The sequence below is a fragment of the Platichthys flesus genome, chromosome 6 (genome assembly GCF_949316205.1).
Source record: "Platichthys flesus chromosome 6, fPlaFle2.1, whole genome shotgun sequence".
NCBI classification, from domain to species: Eukaryota; Metazoa; Chordata; class Actinopteri; order Pleuronectiformes; family Pleuronectidae; genus Platichthys; species Platichthys flesus.
The window spans coordinates 23,223,670-23,242,364 of NC_084950.1; the positions used below are offsets into that span (position 1 = coordinate 23,223,670).

General features: G+C 41.8%; 1 protein-coding gene across 3 annotated transcripts; it reads left to right on the forward strand.

Annotated features, from left to right (window-relative positions):
• The first annotated feature begins 2,920 nt into the window (after positions 1-2,920).
• Positions 2,921-18,225, forward strand: LOC133955052 (bromodomain-containing protein 1-like). 3 transcript variants are annotated; one of them, XM_062389701.1, is made up of 12 exons: positions 2,921-3,190; positions 5,505-6,895; positions 7,785-7,941; positions 8,037-8,165; positions 8,826-8,954; positions 9,161-9,473; positions 9,703-10,443; positions 10,546-10,672; positions 12,213-12,343; positions 14,116-14,210; positions 14,513-14,667; positions 16,578-18,225. In XM_062389701.1, the coding sequence occupies exons 2-12, from the start codon at positions 5,523-5,525 to the stop codon at positions 16,765-16,767; spliced, it is 3,540 nt and encodes a 1,179-aa protein (XP_062245685.1). In that variant the 5' UTR covers positions 2,921-3,190; positions 5,505-5,522; the 3' UTR covers positions 16,768-18,225. The 3 variants fall into 3 exon arrangements, 2 of the variants coding, with proteins under 2 accessions (XP_062245685.1, XP_062245687.1); XR_009920843.1 differs by lacking the exon at positions 16,578-18,225 and having other exon boundaries at positions 14,079-14,210; positions 14,513-14,543; XM_062389703.1 differs by lacking the exon at positions 14,116-14,210 and having other exon boundaries at positions 16,578-16,742.
• The last annotated feature ends 470 nt before the right edge of the window (positions 18,226-18,695 follow it).

Genomic DNA, 18,695 nt, shown 5'->3' on the forward strand with positions numbered 1-18,695 from the left:
TTTGGTGCTATTGAACATTTATAAGCCTAATTAAAATAAGGAAAGAGTAAAATTATACACCTTTTCTCTATATACTTGAAGTTTACAAGATAACTCACCAAAGTCTACAAGAAGGTGCTTCTTCTGAGCTTTAAACAGTCTTAAACTTATGAATGGGTTTCCTTTTACACAAGATACGTTTATGTTTATTGTACCACTTAGACAAGTGCATTACACAGATATAAGATACTTACAAACTTGCCTTTAAAAGACATGAAAACAAGCAACGACAACAAAAAAGATTTACATGGTGGGGTATTTTATTTATTGGAAAGCTGCAGCAGAAAGCAAGTCCTGATGTATGTGAACTGAGAGTTTAAGCAGACCTCAGTTCCACAGGTTGGGAAAATGGCAACGAGAAAATGATTGACACTGGGAACTCTTTGATTCTGGGAACACAGAATAAACCTGTCTTAGGTGACAGGAGGGGTCTGATGCTAAAAATAGATCACAGATGTATTTAAGCCCGAGGACATTTAAGACCAGTAATAGGATTTTAAAATGAATCCTTGGACATGGGTAACTAGTGCAGTGATTTGAGGACCTCCTTGGTGTCAGAGAGGACTCTGGATGATCTGTTGCCATCTGCTTCTTTTTTTTTTACTCCTACCTCGAAAGACACTGTTGCTTCAATATTTAAGCCTGCTGACCTTAAATACTCTATTATTCTTTTAATTATTGTTAATGTAAAAGTGAAGAGTTTACTTAGCCTATTACAGTTTTTCTCCATTGCTTTGGCTCATTTCACGAAACAGAAATGACATTCTCACAACAACACGTGCAAACCTCCAAACCACTGGGCACTTGTTCACAACAGATTTGAATATCTCATTCCTTTAATCAAATTGCAATTGTATCAGCACATCCTTGCAATGACAAGTACAATTTCCAACAGCTTGCACAAATTTCAAATTATTTAGCACACCTTTGCAAACAGTTAGGTACAATTGCCTTCATTTAGCCCAATTACCAATTGAATACATCTTGCTGGTCTAAACTGACTGTTGCTTCTCAGTCAAGGGGTTGTTCTCTGCAGAACATGTTGGCATAATTTCCTTGTGTACATCATCACCTGCACAATAGTTCACTCCTCTGTCAAAATCTTTCAGGCACATAATACCATGAAAAACATCATGGTATATACTGTAATATGGATCTCTTGGATCATCGGCTTAATTTTCAGGTGCATTTCAGGTGCAGTTTTTTTTTCTCTGCATGGAGGTGGAGGGTCTATGAGCATCGGGCTCAAAACCAGAGGTCCCTTCTCCAGGCAATGGATGCTGCTTGTCGTGATGTCACAGGAGAGCAGTGTCAGGGCATGCACGCTGATTCTTCCCCTGTTGCATAGCAAGGAAGAACATCAGATGTGATGTTGATGAAAATCTGTGGCCAGACAGACATGAGCGCCAGGATGAGCAGGAGAGTGAGGATGAAAACTAGTGAACCTCCAGCTTTGCTTTACTTTCTTACTGTATGTGTTGTTAGTGTTGTAGGCTATTACTAATTTTAGTTTTGATGTGCTTATTGTTTGACAGTATATTGTGCTGTACACATTTTCTGTTACTGTAACCACGATGTATGGCAATTACTGTAACAATTTCCATGGCAGTATGACTGCAATACAGTATTTTATGTGAAACATCTACTGTAACCATTCAGTGTCAAAGGACTGAGCCAAGATTGAAATTTGCACATGAGGGATATTTCTTAGTTTTGAAGCTTGAGTTAACTGTTTTGGGTGCGATATGACCTTCTGAAGGTGATCTATGTAGTTGTGCTGAACCATAAAGGCTATTTTGCCAATTGCACTTAGAGCTCTGAGAATGTCATTTCTGTTTCGTGAAATGAGCCAAAGCAATGGAGAAAAACTGTAATTCTCTGTATGGTCGCTAAAATCCTCTTGAGTTGAACAACCTGCTTTTACCTACTGTACTCAACACAGAAAACAACCTGCTAAAGTGGCCGTACAAATAAAAAAACAGACCATTAGATAAATAGATATTAGAAAAAATAAAACACTACAAACATGCATCATCTCAGAATAGATGTGAAATTAAAATAGAGGCTGTACGTTATACAGTTTTACATTATTTCTACAATATATAATTTGTACATCATTTCTACAATATATCATTTGTATATTATTTAAAATTATCCATATGTCATTTGGATATCATTTATACAATATATCATTTGAATATCATTTATCCGATACATAATTTGTAAATATGGTATACAATATATAATTTGTAAATATGGTATACAATATATAATTTGGATATCATTTATACAAAATATAATTTGTACATGACTAGGTGGAGAGATTATATCTCAACACTGGCCTGGGAACGCCTCGGGATCCCCCCGTCAGAGTTGGTCAATGTGGCCCGGGAAAGGGAAGTCTGGGGCCCCCTGCTTGAGCTGCTCCCCCGCGACCCGACCCCGGATAAGCGGATGAAAATGAGATGGGGAGATCATTTGTACATCATTGACACAACATATCATTTGTATATCATTCATACAATTTATCTGTTGTACATAATTTATACACTATATAATTTGAGTATAATTTTTACAATACATAATTTCTACATCATTTACAGTGTTATGGTTAATCCTATACAATATATCATTAGTATATAATGTATAATTTGTATATCATTTATACAATATATTATTAGTATATCATTCATTCACACATAATTTCTACACCATTTATAGTGTTAGGGTTAACCCTATACAATATATATTTGAATATAATTTAAACAATATATAATCCTACAATCGAGTCAGAAAAGCTGGTTTTCATTTGTACGTTGTCTACGCGGTGACGTCATGCACGTAACGACTCACTCAACGTCCCGCATTGTTGTTGGGGGAAGAGAAGCAGGAGCTCGGGCAGCGGTGGAGCTCTGCCACCTGTCTCTCTACACTACTGTCCCCTGGCGTCTACTCGGACCAAAGTAGCACGTCCGGGACCGGCTCTTCGCCCTGGATACCTGTCGGTCCCTCTCAAGTTGTACTCGGTTCAGCTCGAGCCGCGGCCGCCGGTCGACGAGCGGACTGAATGTGGATTTAGCTGCAGCTTCGCCCCGCAGGCCGCGCCGCCATTGCTGTTGTCTTTGCGAGCTGAATTGGTAAAAAAAACGAGGTAGGTTCTTCCTAGCGCTCTGCTAGCCTCTTTAATATCCGCCCCCAGTTGCCCAGGATGGTTTGAACCCAGAACCAACCCGTGCTGCTATGAGGAAAAGCCAACTTTTTCTGTCGAGCCAGCTTCTTGTTGTGCTGGTCGCCATATTTCCTCCCCCACTCAGTAACTGTAATGCTAGCAGGCTAACATTAGCCCGGTTTGTGGACGGAGTGTCCTAATGCGTTTGTAGGACGAGCGGAGGGGCCGCCGCCTCATTGGCCCACAGCGCCGGGTCGTCTTTTGTCACGAGAGGCCCGTGTTTAGCGGATAATGTTTAAACAGGCTCGATTGCACTCGTATATCATGGTTGTGTTTCAACTGAGTTTGGCTAGTGTTAGCCGTTGTTAGCAGACACAGTTTCAGTTGGAGAGAACCTGACCGATCTGTTGTCGTTAGATTTTGGTTTCCAACAACAACAACCGACTCTCAGCGGATTCAGGCCGCCGACCGAGGGCTCCAAGGGGTCGGTGTAGAGGCGTCTGGCTGCCCTGTGTCTTTCTTTCATTCATCCAGTGGATGTTGTCACATCCAGTGTGTGTCCGCCCCCTGTTGTCTCACTACACACCAACTGAAGCACGTTGATCTCAGAAATGACTGGTGCAGAAACACATCCTGGGGCCTCTTACAGAGAGGGCAGCGGCCCAACTCCTCTGTGGGCAACTGCAATGGAACTAATGTGGTGACAGTGGTTGCTTAGGTGTAGCCACACGTCTTAAATGTACCAGTTTTCGAACGCACTGCCAATCTGAGAACGAAACCTGGTTGCACAGTCAGTCTGTTTATGATCCTGGTCTCGACACTCAGCCCACAATGAAAGAATGTGGATATAGAAAGTTCAACTGCTCAAACACGTGAGCTTTAAATGTAAAACTCAACTGCACTACATTTGTTTTGAAGAGGCTTGTAAAGAATCAATTGTTATGTAGACCTGCCTCCTACTTTAATTCCCATTGTCTTAAATCTGCATATTTATTTTTATTTTACTTTTACTTTTGACCAACCGGCACAAACTGACTGAAACAAAATATATACATTGACCTATTGCATTAGAAGAGGTGAACCCATCACATTCTTGATTTTGTTTGCCTAATTAAAATAACTAAATTATTTATCAATTAAAGAAAAGGTTTATTTATGTATTTGCCTGATATTTACATATATAGAACCATATTTGTGTCAATAATAATTTTAGAGTTGTCGGAACAATTGACAGAAAATGCATCACTAACTCTTTAAGTCATTTTAACAGCCAGATGCAAGACATTCTTTAGGATCAGGGTTGGAAAATTGATTTCATCGTAAATGATTCTCGAATCAATTATCATCTTTAGGGATGTCTGTCAAAACTAAAAGTGTAGTTTTGTCTGCTGGGGCTCCTGAAAACTTTTCACTATTTTCTCACAATCACAAGTCATTATTTAAGAAAACAATCTACAGGTCTAATGGTTAATTCAACTAAAAAGCTCGATGAATATCAGAATTTCAAATCAAACCTGTACTGGAAAACTGACAGATGTTTTACTCTGTGGCACCAAATATGTAAAATATCATGCATCAAACTTTGATATCAATATCTTAGTTAGACTGTCTTGACACTTTTTATTTGGATTTTTCCTGAATCAAATAGGGATGCTCTTCTACATGTATTCATACAAAGTGTGTTTTTATTCCCCTAGCGAAGATGCTGGAAATAAGCTTTTGTATCAGTACTGATGTATCATGTTGCAGAGACATTTGCCCAATCTGCACTCAGCAGAAGTTGACAAGAGGCAAGACCTGCAGCAGATTAGACTCAGCTGTACCATGAGGAAAACCCTATTCGTTTGTAATAAATTAATTGCTTGTTTTATGTTGCATTTGCAAAACTGAATTAAAAATCAGTTGCCCAACATTGTCGCTGGTTGCAAAATGAGTTTTACACCATCATAGAAATCCTTAACACGTGGACCTGCACAACAAGTATAAGGGACTGTAACTTACCCTGAAATGTAAAGTTGTGTGTTTAATTTTTACATATTTTTTTGATGGAAGCTTGAAGAGGTGAAGCCGTCCTTGTTTAAAAACATTAACTGCCCAACATTTTGCCTGGAAGGTAACTGGAGGGTTAAAGCTGTTAATCATCTGTGCTGGTTTGTGTTACATCCAACACACACGGCTCTGTGTGCAGGTTGTTGCTTCACAGAACAAGTTAATGACAATGGTTGCTCTTGCAGTTGCTTCCACAGCATCACAACAGTCTGTCATTGACACTGATTTTTCATTTATTTTTTCTCAGGGTCTTAACGGTTTCAACATGAAGAAAAAAGGTCGAAATCACCGCCCGTCTGTGCTGAAGAGGGAGTCGTCACCCATCAAGCCGTCACCCAACCGGGAGACACTGACATATGCGCAAGCGCAGCGAATTGTGGAGCTGGAGCTGGACGGCCGTGTGCATCGGCTCAGCGTCTACGACAAGCTGGATGTAATCGCTGACGATGATCCAACAGCCCAGGAAATCATGGAGTGCAACAGCAACAAGGAGAACAACGAGAAGCCCCAGCAGGTCCTGGTGCGCTCTATGCGCCTCAAAAACAACCAGCAGAAGAAGAACGCAGCACTCACAGCTTCACATGGCACCAGCGGCACCCACACCAGTACCAGCGGCCTGTTGGAGGCAAAGGTTAGAACAGTTGAATACAACCTGCCAGTGGTGCCGAAGAGGCCAGCAGCATATTACAAATACACAGAAAGGACGGCGGAGGAGCTGGATGAGGAGGTGGAGTACGACATGGATGAGGAAGACTATGCCTGGTTGGAGCTCATCAATGAGAAAAGGAAGAGCGAGGGCATCAGCCAGGTGTCCCACAACCTCTTTGAGTTCTTAATGGACCGCTTCGAGAAGGAGTCGTACTCATCCACGCAGGGTCAGAGTGACATGCAGTCGCTGGTGGATGAGGACGCCGTCTGCTGCATCTGTATGGATGGAGACGGTGCTGACAGTAATGTTATCCTCTTTTGTGACTCCTGCAATATCGCTGTGCACCAGGAGTGCTACGGTGTGCCGTACGTCCCAGAGGGCCAGTGGCTTTGCCGCCACTGTCTGCAGTGTCCGTCGCGGCCCGCAGATTGCGTCTTCTGCCCCAACCGAGGTGGAGCCCTGAAGAAGACTGATGATGGCCGCTGGGGTCACGTAGCGTGTGCTCTGTGGGTCCCTGAAGTCGGCTTCTCCGACACTGTTTTCATTGAGCCAATTGATGGCGTCCGCAACATTCCGCCAGCACGCTGGAAGTTGACCTGCTACTTGTGTAAGGAGAAGGGAGCAGGAGCGTGCATCCAGTGTGACAAGATCAACTGTTACACAGCCTTCCATGTCAGCTGCGCCCAGAAGGCTGGCCTCTACATGAGAATGGAACCAGTCAAAGAGGTGACTGCGTCCGGTGCAAACACTTTCTCTGTGCAAAAGACCGCTTACTGCTGCAGCCACACACCCAATGGCTGTGACCGCCGGCCCCATAACATCTACGAGGAGCAGCATCCGAAAAATGGAGCCTGCCAAAAGAGGGTTGAGAAAAGGGGCAAGGCCCGTGCCAAGGGTTGGCATAAGAAGAAGAGTAAGAGAGCAGAGCCTGAACCAGAACCAGAACCTGAGACTCCCACCAACTCTGGTCCCAGTATAACCGCCTCAAGGTATGCATGCATCCAGGACTCTAAGAATGCATTTCATTATCAATCAATACTCAGTCACTCAAGTAAAAAAAATGAAAATATCACAGAAACTTCAGAGGGAGTCACAAGTGAGACATTCCTCTTCCAGGACAAGCCTGTTTGTGATCAGGGTCACAATTTGCTGCACATTAGTATTACAAAATTACAATAAGTCTCGTTAAAGAGTGAAAAGCATGACTGTAGAAGAACTTTACCAAAGTAAGAATAATGAAGAATTAAGCTTTTTGTTTAGGCTGGGGTCTTATTTCAGTAATCTTGTCCATCATTTCACTATCTAACTCTGCATTTACGAACTTAATAGCTTCTAAATATCAAAAAGTAGACTGATTAGCCAAGACACTCAAGCTATCAGCCAACCAGAGATATAATGGATCATGATCTAGGGGTGGTCGATATATCTAATATATATCGCGGCTTGTTCCACGTAAGATGTATAAAATTACTATATCATGACTAGAGTTTCCTCTATGCTCCACAGCTGCTCAATGATCAGAGGGCAAGTCCCGACACTTACATTCAACTCGATACAAGGTTGTTTACACCGGGTTTCAAACCTAAATGTCCGCTGATATCTTCTAACATTTGTACAGTGACTAAGAGGAGATTTCAAAATATCAAGATTTATATTGTGTATAGCAATATATAGCCAAAGAATATATTTAGGCCATGTTTTCACCCTAACCCAGACCTATCATGATTTATTATAGATATACATACACTGACCAAAAATATAAAGCTTGTGACATGGGATGTTGTATTACAGCTCATATCATTTCCTTTCTGAACATTTAGTGAAAGATGTGATGAGTTTTTAATGACTAATATCTCCTTTTGTTTCCCTGTGGTTTAGTTTTGACACTATCCTGAACCAGGTGGCGGTTCAGAGAAAGCGGCTGTTTGTCGAGAGTGTGCTGAGCTACTGGGTGCTGAAGAGACAGTCGAGGAACAACGTGCAGCTAATCCGCCGGCTGCAGGCCAACCCTCAGCCACCCAAAGTCAAACAGATGGTGAATGCTGCCGCAACACATTAGCTTCAGACAGTTTAGCAATAACCTCTTACCAAGATCATCTTACTAAACAGGATATTTTGGATTTTCTCTAGGACCGCAAGGAGACAAACCAGGCTCTGAAGGAGCAGTTGAAGGAGTGGCACCGCCTCCGCCATGACCTCGAGCGAGCTCGTCTGCTGCTGGAGCTCATCAGGAAGAGAGAAAAGCTGAAGAGGGAGGAGGTAGTTGTCTCAAGATTTATTGTATATCTGTAGAGAATGGCAACAAGTTTCTTGTGTGGATTTATGATTAACAACTACATACCAAAAACCTGCCAGTCACAAAATGCACAGGATGACAGATTAACCTCACATTTCTCTCACAATACAAATCTTCAAGTACATCTTTGATAAGGTTTGGTTCTTCCTTTATCAATTAGAATCAATGATTATGTTATTTATTAATGATCACTTGTTTGTGAGTGGGAATCTTTGTTGTGAGACAGAAAAGTTATAATCTTTTTGACCCACTTTTAGGTACTTTTTTTTTCGATTTGCACCCTTTGTAGTGATCATCTGATGTTTCTTAATGAGCTGAACATTTTTAACACTTAGAGTCCTCTGCAGGCAAATATAATTCAGCATAAACTGAGTAGATAATACCTTGGTGTGCATGTTGTCACATCAAGCACAGTGCTCTTAACAGACAGACCTGTCCTCACTGTGCATGAGGTGCGCATGATAGCTTACTGTGTGTTAACAGGGACAACTCCCCTGTTGGAAAAAACTGCAATGATATATGTTATTGTGGTGAGAACCCCTCCATGTAGAAGTTAAAAAAACAAGACTCTAAACTGTTGTTCACCTGTGTTGACCCTGTAAGACTGTGTGTCCTTTTGTCAGATGAAGCTGCAGCAGTCAGTGCTAGAGGTCCAGCTGACCCCCTTCAACATCCTGCTGAGAGCCGTGCTTAGTCAGCTACAGGAAAAGGACCAGTACAGCATCTTTGCTCAGCCTGTCAACATCAAGGAGGTCTGCAACCCTTTCTCAGTCCCAAAAATTACCCTCAAGTGATAACTTGTTGGGCAAAAGCTTTTCTGATGCAAATGTCCAGAAAAATAGTGGATTTTAAAATTTGGGGCTTTTGGAAATGCTATAACAACACACATTAACTAAATCCAAAGGTCCACTCACTAGCTTTCAGAGTGCCCTGACATGACCTCTCTGTACCCCTGCAGGTTCCTGACTACATGGACCACATCAAAATCCCCATGGACTTTTCCACGATGAGGAAACGCATCGACGCTCATGACTACAGGAGCCTGGAAGAGTTTGAGGCGGACTTCAACCTCCTCATCGCCAACTGCATGTCCTACAATTCTAAGGACACCTTCTTCTACAAGGCAGCTCAGAGGATGCAGGATCACGGAGGAGCCATCATACGCAGGGCCCGTCGCGAATCTGAGCGGATTGGCTTTGACTTCCCAAGCGGCTTGCATCTGTCCACGGCCCCAAAACTTGAGGCGCCATCCCCCTTCTCCTGGGAGGAAGGTAAGTTGCGTAAATGAAAATCTATTAATTACATGGTATTCTAGACATGTGACTGATAAATTTTGATTCACTGAAATACTTGTGGGAAAGGCAGTCTGTACAAGACCTGTGCATTGTGGTCACTGAAGTGCAGCAGGTGAAATGGAAGTGCTGGAGTGATAGAATGGAGATAACACTATGACGATTGCTGACTACAGATGAATATTGACTGTCTCTCTGTCTCTGTCAGTGGACCGCTTGCTGAGCCCCGCTTACCGCCAGCTGACTCCTCTGGAGGATCAGCTGAAGGAGCTGCTGGAGAAGTTGGACCTGAGCACAGCCATGAAGCATGGCCCATCCCGCAGCAAGAGGCTCAAACTGTTAAAAAAGACCATTATGGAGGTCCGCTGTGAGATGAGCTTGAAGAAGTCTCTCCGACCACCACCACCCGCTGCATCAGAGCCCGGCTCAATCTCTACAGAGTCTGTCGAGGAACCACTACCTGAACCCACAGCAAAGCCCTGCTCGGAACAAGAGAAGTATTTACCTCTGCCAACGTTATGCCCTTTGACATTACATTCAGAGCTTGACGCCTTGCCCAGCAACTTGGAGCTGTCCCCTCTCAAATCAAGCACGGACCAGACTCCCATGAAGCTCGACAGTGACACGTCTACCTCACTACCCTTAGACACCCCCACAAGGCACATCCCAGACCAACCGCTCCACAACGGCAACCTCACCACCGAGGTCTCTGTTCCCTGCAACCGACGGACCAATGTCCTCTTCCGCAAGTCCAAGAGTGCCAGCCCACAGAAACCAGCTAAGACCCAAGAGGCATCTGCTGTATCGCCTCCATCTCTAGGCGCCAAAACCTTCCTGTCTGTGGTGATACCTCGACTGGAGACGCTCCTCTTGCCGAAGAAAAGAACTCGCAGCAGCAGTGCTGATGGAGAGGAAGACGACGAGTCACCAATAAAACGCCTTGGCACAGGTACTCACTCTTAAATAATCCTCAAAAAGATTAACAAAAATGTCAAAGAAATCTTATTGAAATATATTTTACTATACAGTGACTTTTATTTATAATTCTAAGGAATTGCAAATGGATTTGTGGTAGATGAGGAAGAAATCTCGCCTTCTCCTCGGCTGGTTGAGCCTCGCCGTCGCTGTGCGTCGGAGTCGAGCATCTCCTCCAGTGGAAGCGTTCTCTGCAGCACGAGGTGAGTCCAGGTAGAAACAGCCAGTGCCCTACTGTTGACTGATCCCAATCCCATTACACCCCTTGGCACTACACCTACCCCCTGTTTTCAAAGGTAATCTTGCCCCTTGAAATGGATTCACAGAGGGGAGTGGTTGAAACCTTCCCCTACAAATTGGGACAGCCCTTCAAGAAGCCTTTACATCAACAGTAGTCGTCACAAAACCCGACACATCATCAGTAGTCGTCGATTTAAACAGGCGAGACAAAAGTTTTGCCAGGGATATCATTGTAATAACATTGTTGTCATCTTAAATACACCAATGCTAATGTTTGCCGTTACTAAATTGCCAAACCTATAATATCCAAATAACATCTAAGCTAATGCAGGTGAATCAATGATATTTGGAATCTGAAAGTTTGAATGCTATGCATTATTTCACGTATGAATCAAAAGCACACAGGCTGCTAGCAGTGGTCTGTTGTCAACCCTGCCAGGATGCTTTGTTATTAGAGGAGCATTTAAGTTCAGGAACATCGCTGCTTTACACGGGTTCAATCAAGCACATTGTGAGTCCTCAAATCTTGTGTGCGATATGAAATTTTGTGAAAATATGGGACTATCATTGGGGGGAAAAAAGGATCGTGAGCATACGAGCTTGCGATCTTTTTTTAATTGTTGTTGAGAAAAACAACCATAACACATTTAAATGATATTCAAATAAGATATAACAATCATTATCGTAATTTATAAATCCTTACAGAAAATACTACATTTGTGGGTCTCTCTCCCAGCTTACCGGTGATTCGCAAGGCATTCTGGGTACCCCTAGGTACGAACTGAGGGTCTATAAAGCCCTTCCCCTCCGTCCCAACAGGGTATCGGGACAGCCCTACCATTGAACGATCAAAACGAAGGGGAGGAGCTAAGGGCCCAAGGGGGAGTTTACTGATATAAGTCTTGTTTCTTCATTTCCATAAGTAGTGAAAAAAGGATCTTGAAACAGAGAAACATGATGAGAATCATGGTGAAAAAACCACAAAGAAAACAAAATTTCCCTTGAATGCACCTCTGTATGTAACCAATCACTTCCTACATTATATAGTAAATTTGAAGTTTTGGGGCTGTTGATTGATTAGATTAAAAATGAAATGCCACAGTTTTATGGCTGTCAGTTTGTCAAAACATCAAGTCCGAAACGAATTTTACAGGACACCCGATCGCACAGATTTGCTACAAAGCAGATGCAGCCTCATCTTTGATCGACACACTGCCATCTTTGGTGTAGAACCCTAAATACTTCCACGCGCCTCAGATGCTCTAGTGTCATGATTGTCCACTTAGGATTGCTTTGCTTGCTAGCTTCCTCCAAATTTCATAAAACTTTGTAATATTACTGACTAACTTTACTGTGGGGTCAATAGGGCAGGTAATAGGTCAATCTGACAGTGATTACCCTCTGCTGGATCAAGAGACAAACTACTTCAGGCAGTCTTATGCACACTTAGACTGTACACGTTTTTAAACAGTTTCCATCTCTGGCCCACCTCATCTCTTTCAGCACCGTCATTGTATCTAAAGGTGGTAAAGGTCGGCTGGCAGCAGCTCGAAGGAGCACTGTGGATGACAAAAACTCTCTGAGGACCTGTATCAAAAACGGAGAGTTCACCAAAGCTGCCAAGATCTCCTCAGGTGAGCAGAGCAGCGTCGGTCCTCTCAGATATAAATGTGCATCAAAAAGCATGGCAGCATGTTGACTGCTCAGTTCTGTCCTCCGATTGCTGAAGACTTTTACGTAACTTATCAATCAATCCCTTTTTGCACGTATACTAATACTATTAATGTCCCTGCATGCTTATTTTGTTATTTGACTCTTGTGTCACTTCTTGTCTTTCACTTGAAGTGAAGTGGATTGTTCATTTGAGGATCCAGGGTTCTGTTGTAAATGTCAAATATAAGAAAATTGTATAATAAGAATTTACAAATCCAGCAGGTCATCACACATCACCACACTAATGGGCTTTACCTCACTGGTTCTCAAACTGAGGTTGAGGTTCTGGATGAAATCCGCAGAGACACAAATCGTAAAGTGTAAGCCAAATGACGGTTTAACTCAGTGCTTAACGAACAGGGAAAACAGAAGAAGGAAACCAAGATTAAAGACTGACAGGCTGGAAGTGAAGTTTGTAATTTGTCTTTGTGGGTTCAGTTAATTACACGCTCATAACATGGTCACTCAACAAACAATAACCAAATCATATCCATGGCCAAACCCTTTTTTATATTTGAGAATTTTATTAGTAATCAGAGAAATAGACTAGCTGAATCAAAAGGTGAAACTAAGAAGAAGCCTCAAAAGCCACATTGCAAACATTACGTAGTTTTGTAAATTCCTGCCCTCGATTACCCTAAACTAATACTTGGATATCCAACACATTCAATATTTTTAGTCATTAGTTATTATTGTCAAGAAGACTTCAGGTGAGCAGTGCTTTAGTACGTTATCAGCCCTGAGAGTCTGCACAGGTACTGTATCCGCACTCGTATATAGGAATGTCAAATGATATCCAGCCCTTATTTGTGTCATGTTGCTGTGTGTTTGTCATAGACTGTTTATAAAGTTGGACGGAATGACAGCTCCCCAAAAGTGAAGCCAAATTGTCTTGATCACCAACTGGTGGCTGGCTGTCACCAGTTGGTGCTTATAAATTCAATCTATCCATGTTAGTGGATGGGACAGGGACCAAACTAAAAAGTCCCCTTCAAATACAAATACAAAAATTGTTGCAAAATGGCAGCGTTCGTACCCATGATATTTTGGCTTCATTAATGGATAGTGTGTGTCTCCTGTGAATCATTATCACCTCCAATATAACTACAAAGGATTTAAATGCAAGTAAAAATATAACTTGCATCTACATAGGTATGGATTTACATAAGTAAAGTAATTACATTTAGAACAAGAACCTGCAGTGTAAACACTGCAATCAAGTGATCACAGCTACTCCTGCGAATACTATATAGAACATTACACTCATTTGTAAGGATGTCCTGATCAAGTTTCAGATGTAACTGTGTGTTGTACTTACATACTTGTCGTGGAGATTGGTTGGTGTTTACAGTAGCCCATCGTGCTGAAAGAGTTGACAGAAACTAGCAGCTCAACATGGAAAGAAATGTCTACACCCTGCTCTCTGTTGATGAGGACTTCTCACTGACACCTTCACCTACATCTGTGGCTCCTTAAGAATCTACCCCCATATATTCATGTTTTAACTTCATTTATTTCATGCCTTTAATGTATTGACAAGTCATTAGGAATCTTTTCAAATGTTTTTTAAAGGTTATCTTTAAAAAAGGTGCGTGTGTTCCAGTTCTGTGTGTGTGGCTGTTTGTTCAGACTGGTTGTGCTCTGTGTCTGTTGCAGTGAATCCTTCATAACTTGCTTGTCGTTGTTCCTGTAGAGGTGTGGAAGCCCACCGCTGCTTCTCCATTTGTTCTGGAGCCTCTTAAACTAGTTTGGGCTAAATGTAGTGGATTTCCCTCCTACCCTGCCCTGGTGAGTGAGTGTTAGTCCACTCTGTGTCTCATTACCCATCTACCCCACTGCCATCGTACGTGCCGTAGCTCGTGATTTGTGCTCACAGCCATGCGGCAGCTTCCAGCTGGCCAGTTGTCTACTGTTTGGTGTGTGTGGAGTCGGCCACTTTCGCTCAGAGCGTTTGCGGCTTGACTCAGCTTTGCATGCTTGTGTCTTTTGAGTGCAGGCTTCCCCTTTGCGACCGCCACCACCAGGATTTACTCCTCACTATTGTTGGTGCCAGGCCGTCTCACTCAGTCTCCCCCTGTCTGTCTTCACAGATCATGGAGCCCAGAGTCCGGAGGACGGTGTCTCAGCACAACGGGGTGGTGCTTCCCCAGCCGCCGCTGGACGTTCTCAGAGCCGGAGAGCGGATGCAGTTCAGGTCCGCAGAGAAACTCTTCCTCGTCCACTTCTTCGACAGCAAGCGCAGCTGGTGAGGAACTCGCAGAGTCACTTCACTGTTAGCAAAGTCACTGTCAAAGAAGTAAACAAAGGAAAAAAAGAGATGGGTCAATTCATTTCACTGAAAAAGCTTGAAATAAACCAAGAATAACAGTGTTTCTTCTCAGTTCTTCATAATGGACAAGTGTAGTGATTTTAGCTAGTTTTAAACTCTCCACATTGATTGGACATTCATTCAGTTTTGGCTTGTGTGCTGCATCTAAACCTTAGAAAAGTAAGAGATCTCTGATTATACACTCTGTATCAGGGTGCACTCCCCAGGCAGCATTACTCTTTGCCATTCAACAAGTGATTCTGCTGTTCTGCTCTTTTTCTATATCCCTCACACCTAGAGCTGGTCTTTATAATAGCCATGTGCTTTGGGACTTCTGTGGTTCTTCTTTGTCTCTGTTAAATTCCTGTAAGTTAAATTTAGGAAACATTTAAGGGACCAAACTTAGTTTTTGACACCTGAGAAAGGTCTTCCTCAGGTCAAGAGCCTCTTATTCATCTATATTTGTTGATGAGATTGAATTTGGTTATTTTTCTGAATATAAAGAAACTGAGGGTTAATGATGAGAATGACTAAATTTTAGTCCAATGAGAAGACCAGACCCCAGCCAGATGTTTTACTACTATCACCATCCAACAGATCAACCAAATGTCCACCCACCTAAGAAATGGAACAGAAAAATCAAACACACCTGACCCCCAAACTTTCAGATTTAGACATTTAAAGCTTTATAAATAACAAACTGTTGCAGTAGAACTTAAGCACAGCTACTTTTTCTGCCACAGCATCTCAAATGATGCAGAATGTGAAGGTTTGAATGTATTAGTGGTTAAAAAATACGGGAGACTCCAAGAAATTCAAACATATTGTTGACACAATTTAGTCTCTGTAAAATCCTGCTTTAACAGTGTGTTCTTTCCTCTATTTAAGTTCAGCAGACAGTGTTACTTTTCCCACCATATGTTCATGATTTACCAGTGCCTGTAACACCACTTTTGAACACGTCTCACCAGTTTTTAACATGTCTGACAATAAGAGTCATCCACTCTCTCAAGCACAACCTTTTTAGTACATAAATAAAAAGTGTCAATGTGATTGTCAGAAAAACAAGAATCGTTGTAGCAACAATAAGGACAACATTTGTAACTCTGTAGAAATCTGTCCCTATCACAAATCACTGTCTTATCATGAATACTATTCATAGCAATTATAACAAAAGAGGAAATAGACAGATGCAAAAAAAAGTTGAAAACATTTGGTTAAAGAGTTGTTTTTAATTATTGGCAGTGAGAACGAGTTCAAGTAACAGGAGTTGGTTCGGGCCACTCTTCAGTACAGTGAAGATTTTCAGTTACAGAGAGATTGGGTTACATCTCATGAAGTGTTTAGTCATTTGTTATACTGACTTAGACTTAAGGAAATGGTCAGTTTTTCCCGACAGTGAATCCATTCTATCCAGCGATCCAGTCGTCTTTTGATGGCAGGTTTGCTTGTAGCCATCGCCCTGTGATGACTTCCTTGCTCGCAATTTTTTTTATTTATAAAAACATTATCCTGGGACAGGAGTACCTTAGGATAAGGATAACATCAGTATCCAGGAGTTTGCCCAGGTATAGTTTAACAAAAGTACGCCTCCTTTTTTTGGCAATATCTTGCCAATACGAATAATTTGGGGATCAGTCCCAATTGAAACAGTGTCTAACAGAAGTTTCTAATACTTGTCAGACTCCAAAGTCAGACTGGCTTCAGTAATCAGCATCACCAAAGACGTGAGAACTGAGGATCAGTTACTTTGAGATGGCAGAACAGGAATTAATTAGGAACATACACGGCATGATCTGTTTCAGTGTGGTGCAAGATCACGCACTGACCTCCGTCTTCCCTCTCAGGCAATGGCTTCCTAGATCCAAGATGGTGCCCTTCGGGATCAACGAGACACTCGATAGAATCAAGCTGACGGAAGCTCGCTCTGGCCACATCCGAAAAGCTGTACGGTTTGCCTTCGACCGAGCTATGAAGCACCTGAACCGTGGTAGCGTCGAGCCGGAGCCAAGCGCCGGCCTCGTCCTCACAGATTGAAGCACCTCCCCAACCCTGCAAGAACATCGCCCCCTGCAGAGATACCCTGTTCCGGTCTCATACGCACAACACCTACACCCACCCACACATACACATTCGCACACTCGCAACATGTTTACCATTCCCTACAACTGGATTGTTTTCATGTCTCCCCGCACATCTGCCCCCTCCTTTCTGAAATACTGTAGCTTGTGACGGCTGTCTTGTTTTGTCAAAGAGCTATGCAATGGGAACGACTCGTTTAGCAGACGCAAAAGGTTGGGGGAAACAAAATCTAACTTTGGCTGTGAGGACTGAAAAATCACAGGGTCTAAACCTGTTGAATGTGTCTGAGTTTGACCTCTGACCTCCTTAAATGTGCTGCAAGACTGCTGCAACCATCTCACTGCCATGAAAATGTCCATCAGTGTGTGTGCGTGTGAGAGAACGAGTGTTAGTGAGTGAGTGATGGCAGCAGTTCCTGTAAATATCCTGTACAAGGTCTGACACTAATTTATTCATCCCCTCAGTTGTTATGGTACGCAGTCACACATTTATACAGTCAGAGGTGATGATCCACGTCGTCGCTGACACTGCCGGTGTCGGTGTTTCTGTTGGTGCTATCTCTACATAGAGAAAAACAAACATGCATACTGTACTGAACATTTTTATTTCAGACCCTTTTTTACAGTTTTTGTAACTTATTGTGTTCTCAAGCTTCAAGTTCTCTTATATTTGGCATTCATTTTGTGTGTGCATCTTTTTATTTTTTTACCTGAATGTTTTTATTGGACTACTTATTCTTTTTCCTTTTTTTTTGTTTGTACATATTTATATAAAATCTATATAGGAGCTCTCACAGTTTAAAATGCCTAAAGTGCATCATTCACACCGAAACCAAAAAAAAGAATCTGCTACACTCAAGGTTCCCACTAATGTGTGTGTGAGTGTGTGTGTTTCTCTCCCTCCCCCACAGTTTAGTTATTTTTTTTTGCCTTTTTGTTTGTATGCTGTGATGAGTTCAAGTCTTCTGTAATCATCTTTTCCATCTGAACTGACCTCCAGTCAGCTAGGAGAGAAGAGAATGTGCCTGTACTAATTTATTGTAAAACAGAAAATGTATATGCATTACTTTATAGAGAGAGTATTGTAATAAAATACTATGGGCACACTAGGAGCCACGTGTAGAGGCTCCCTGTTCTTCCTCTGTTGTTTTTTATTTTTATTTTAACTTTTGGATTAATAGCATTAAATCTGAGCGGTGAGGTGATAGTGTTTGATGTTTTGTTTTGGCAGGGTAGTGACAGGGACACTTCCTCTGGATGTGGATGTTGTGTGTGTATAGATTTGGTACTTTAGCTGATTCTCTGGGAAAAACCACAGTTATAGCCAATGGGAGTGGAAACCAGCCGACAGCAGGCCGGTGGGATTTTTATACTAAAACACTGAAAAATTAAAATATGTTATTGAATCACTGACTGACTGTGTCCTTGTTATTATTTTAAAGTAATGAATTAAAATCTATTTTATTTGTTTTTTACCTCTAACCGTAATTAATTATCATTTTTATTATAGATTTTGATTTTGTTTGATTTTGATTTTTTTAGTTTACAGACTTGGTTTTAGACATTTTATCAATCCGTTTTTTAAAAGATTTTCATTATTCTGGTTTCATTTTATTTACTTTTATTATTTAATTTTTGTATTCTGTTTTTCTTGATTTACATATGAAACTTTAAAAACTTTTTAGATCACACCCAATTATACTTTACAATGATTTATTGAATAATTATCACGAGAACATGTATGTTACCTGTGTACATGATCAGGTAGGGACCAATTAACCATGTCAAGTTCAGAGAAAAGAATATACAGTTGCAATCAGAAATATTCAACCCCCCAAAGATTTTAAGGATTTATCAATTAAAGTACACAGAATCTTGTTCTTT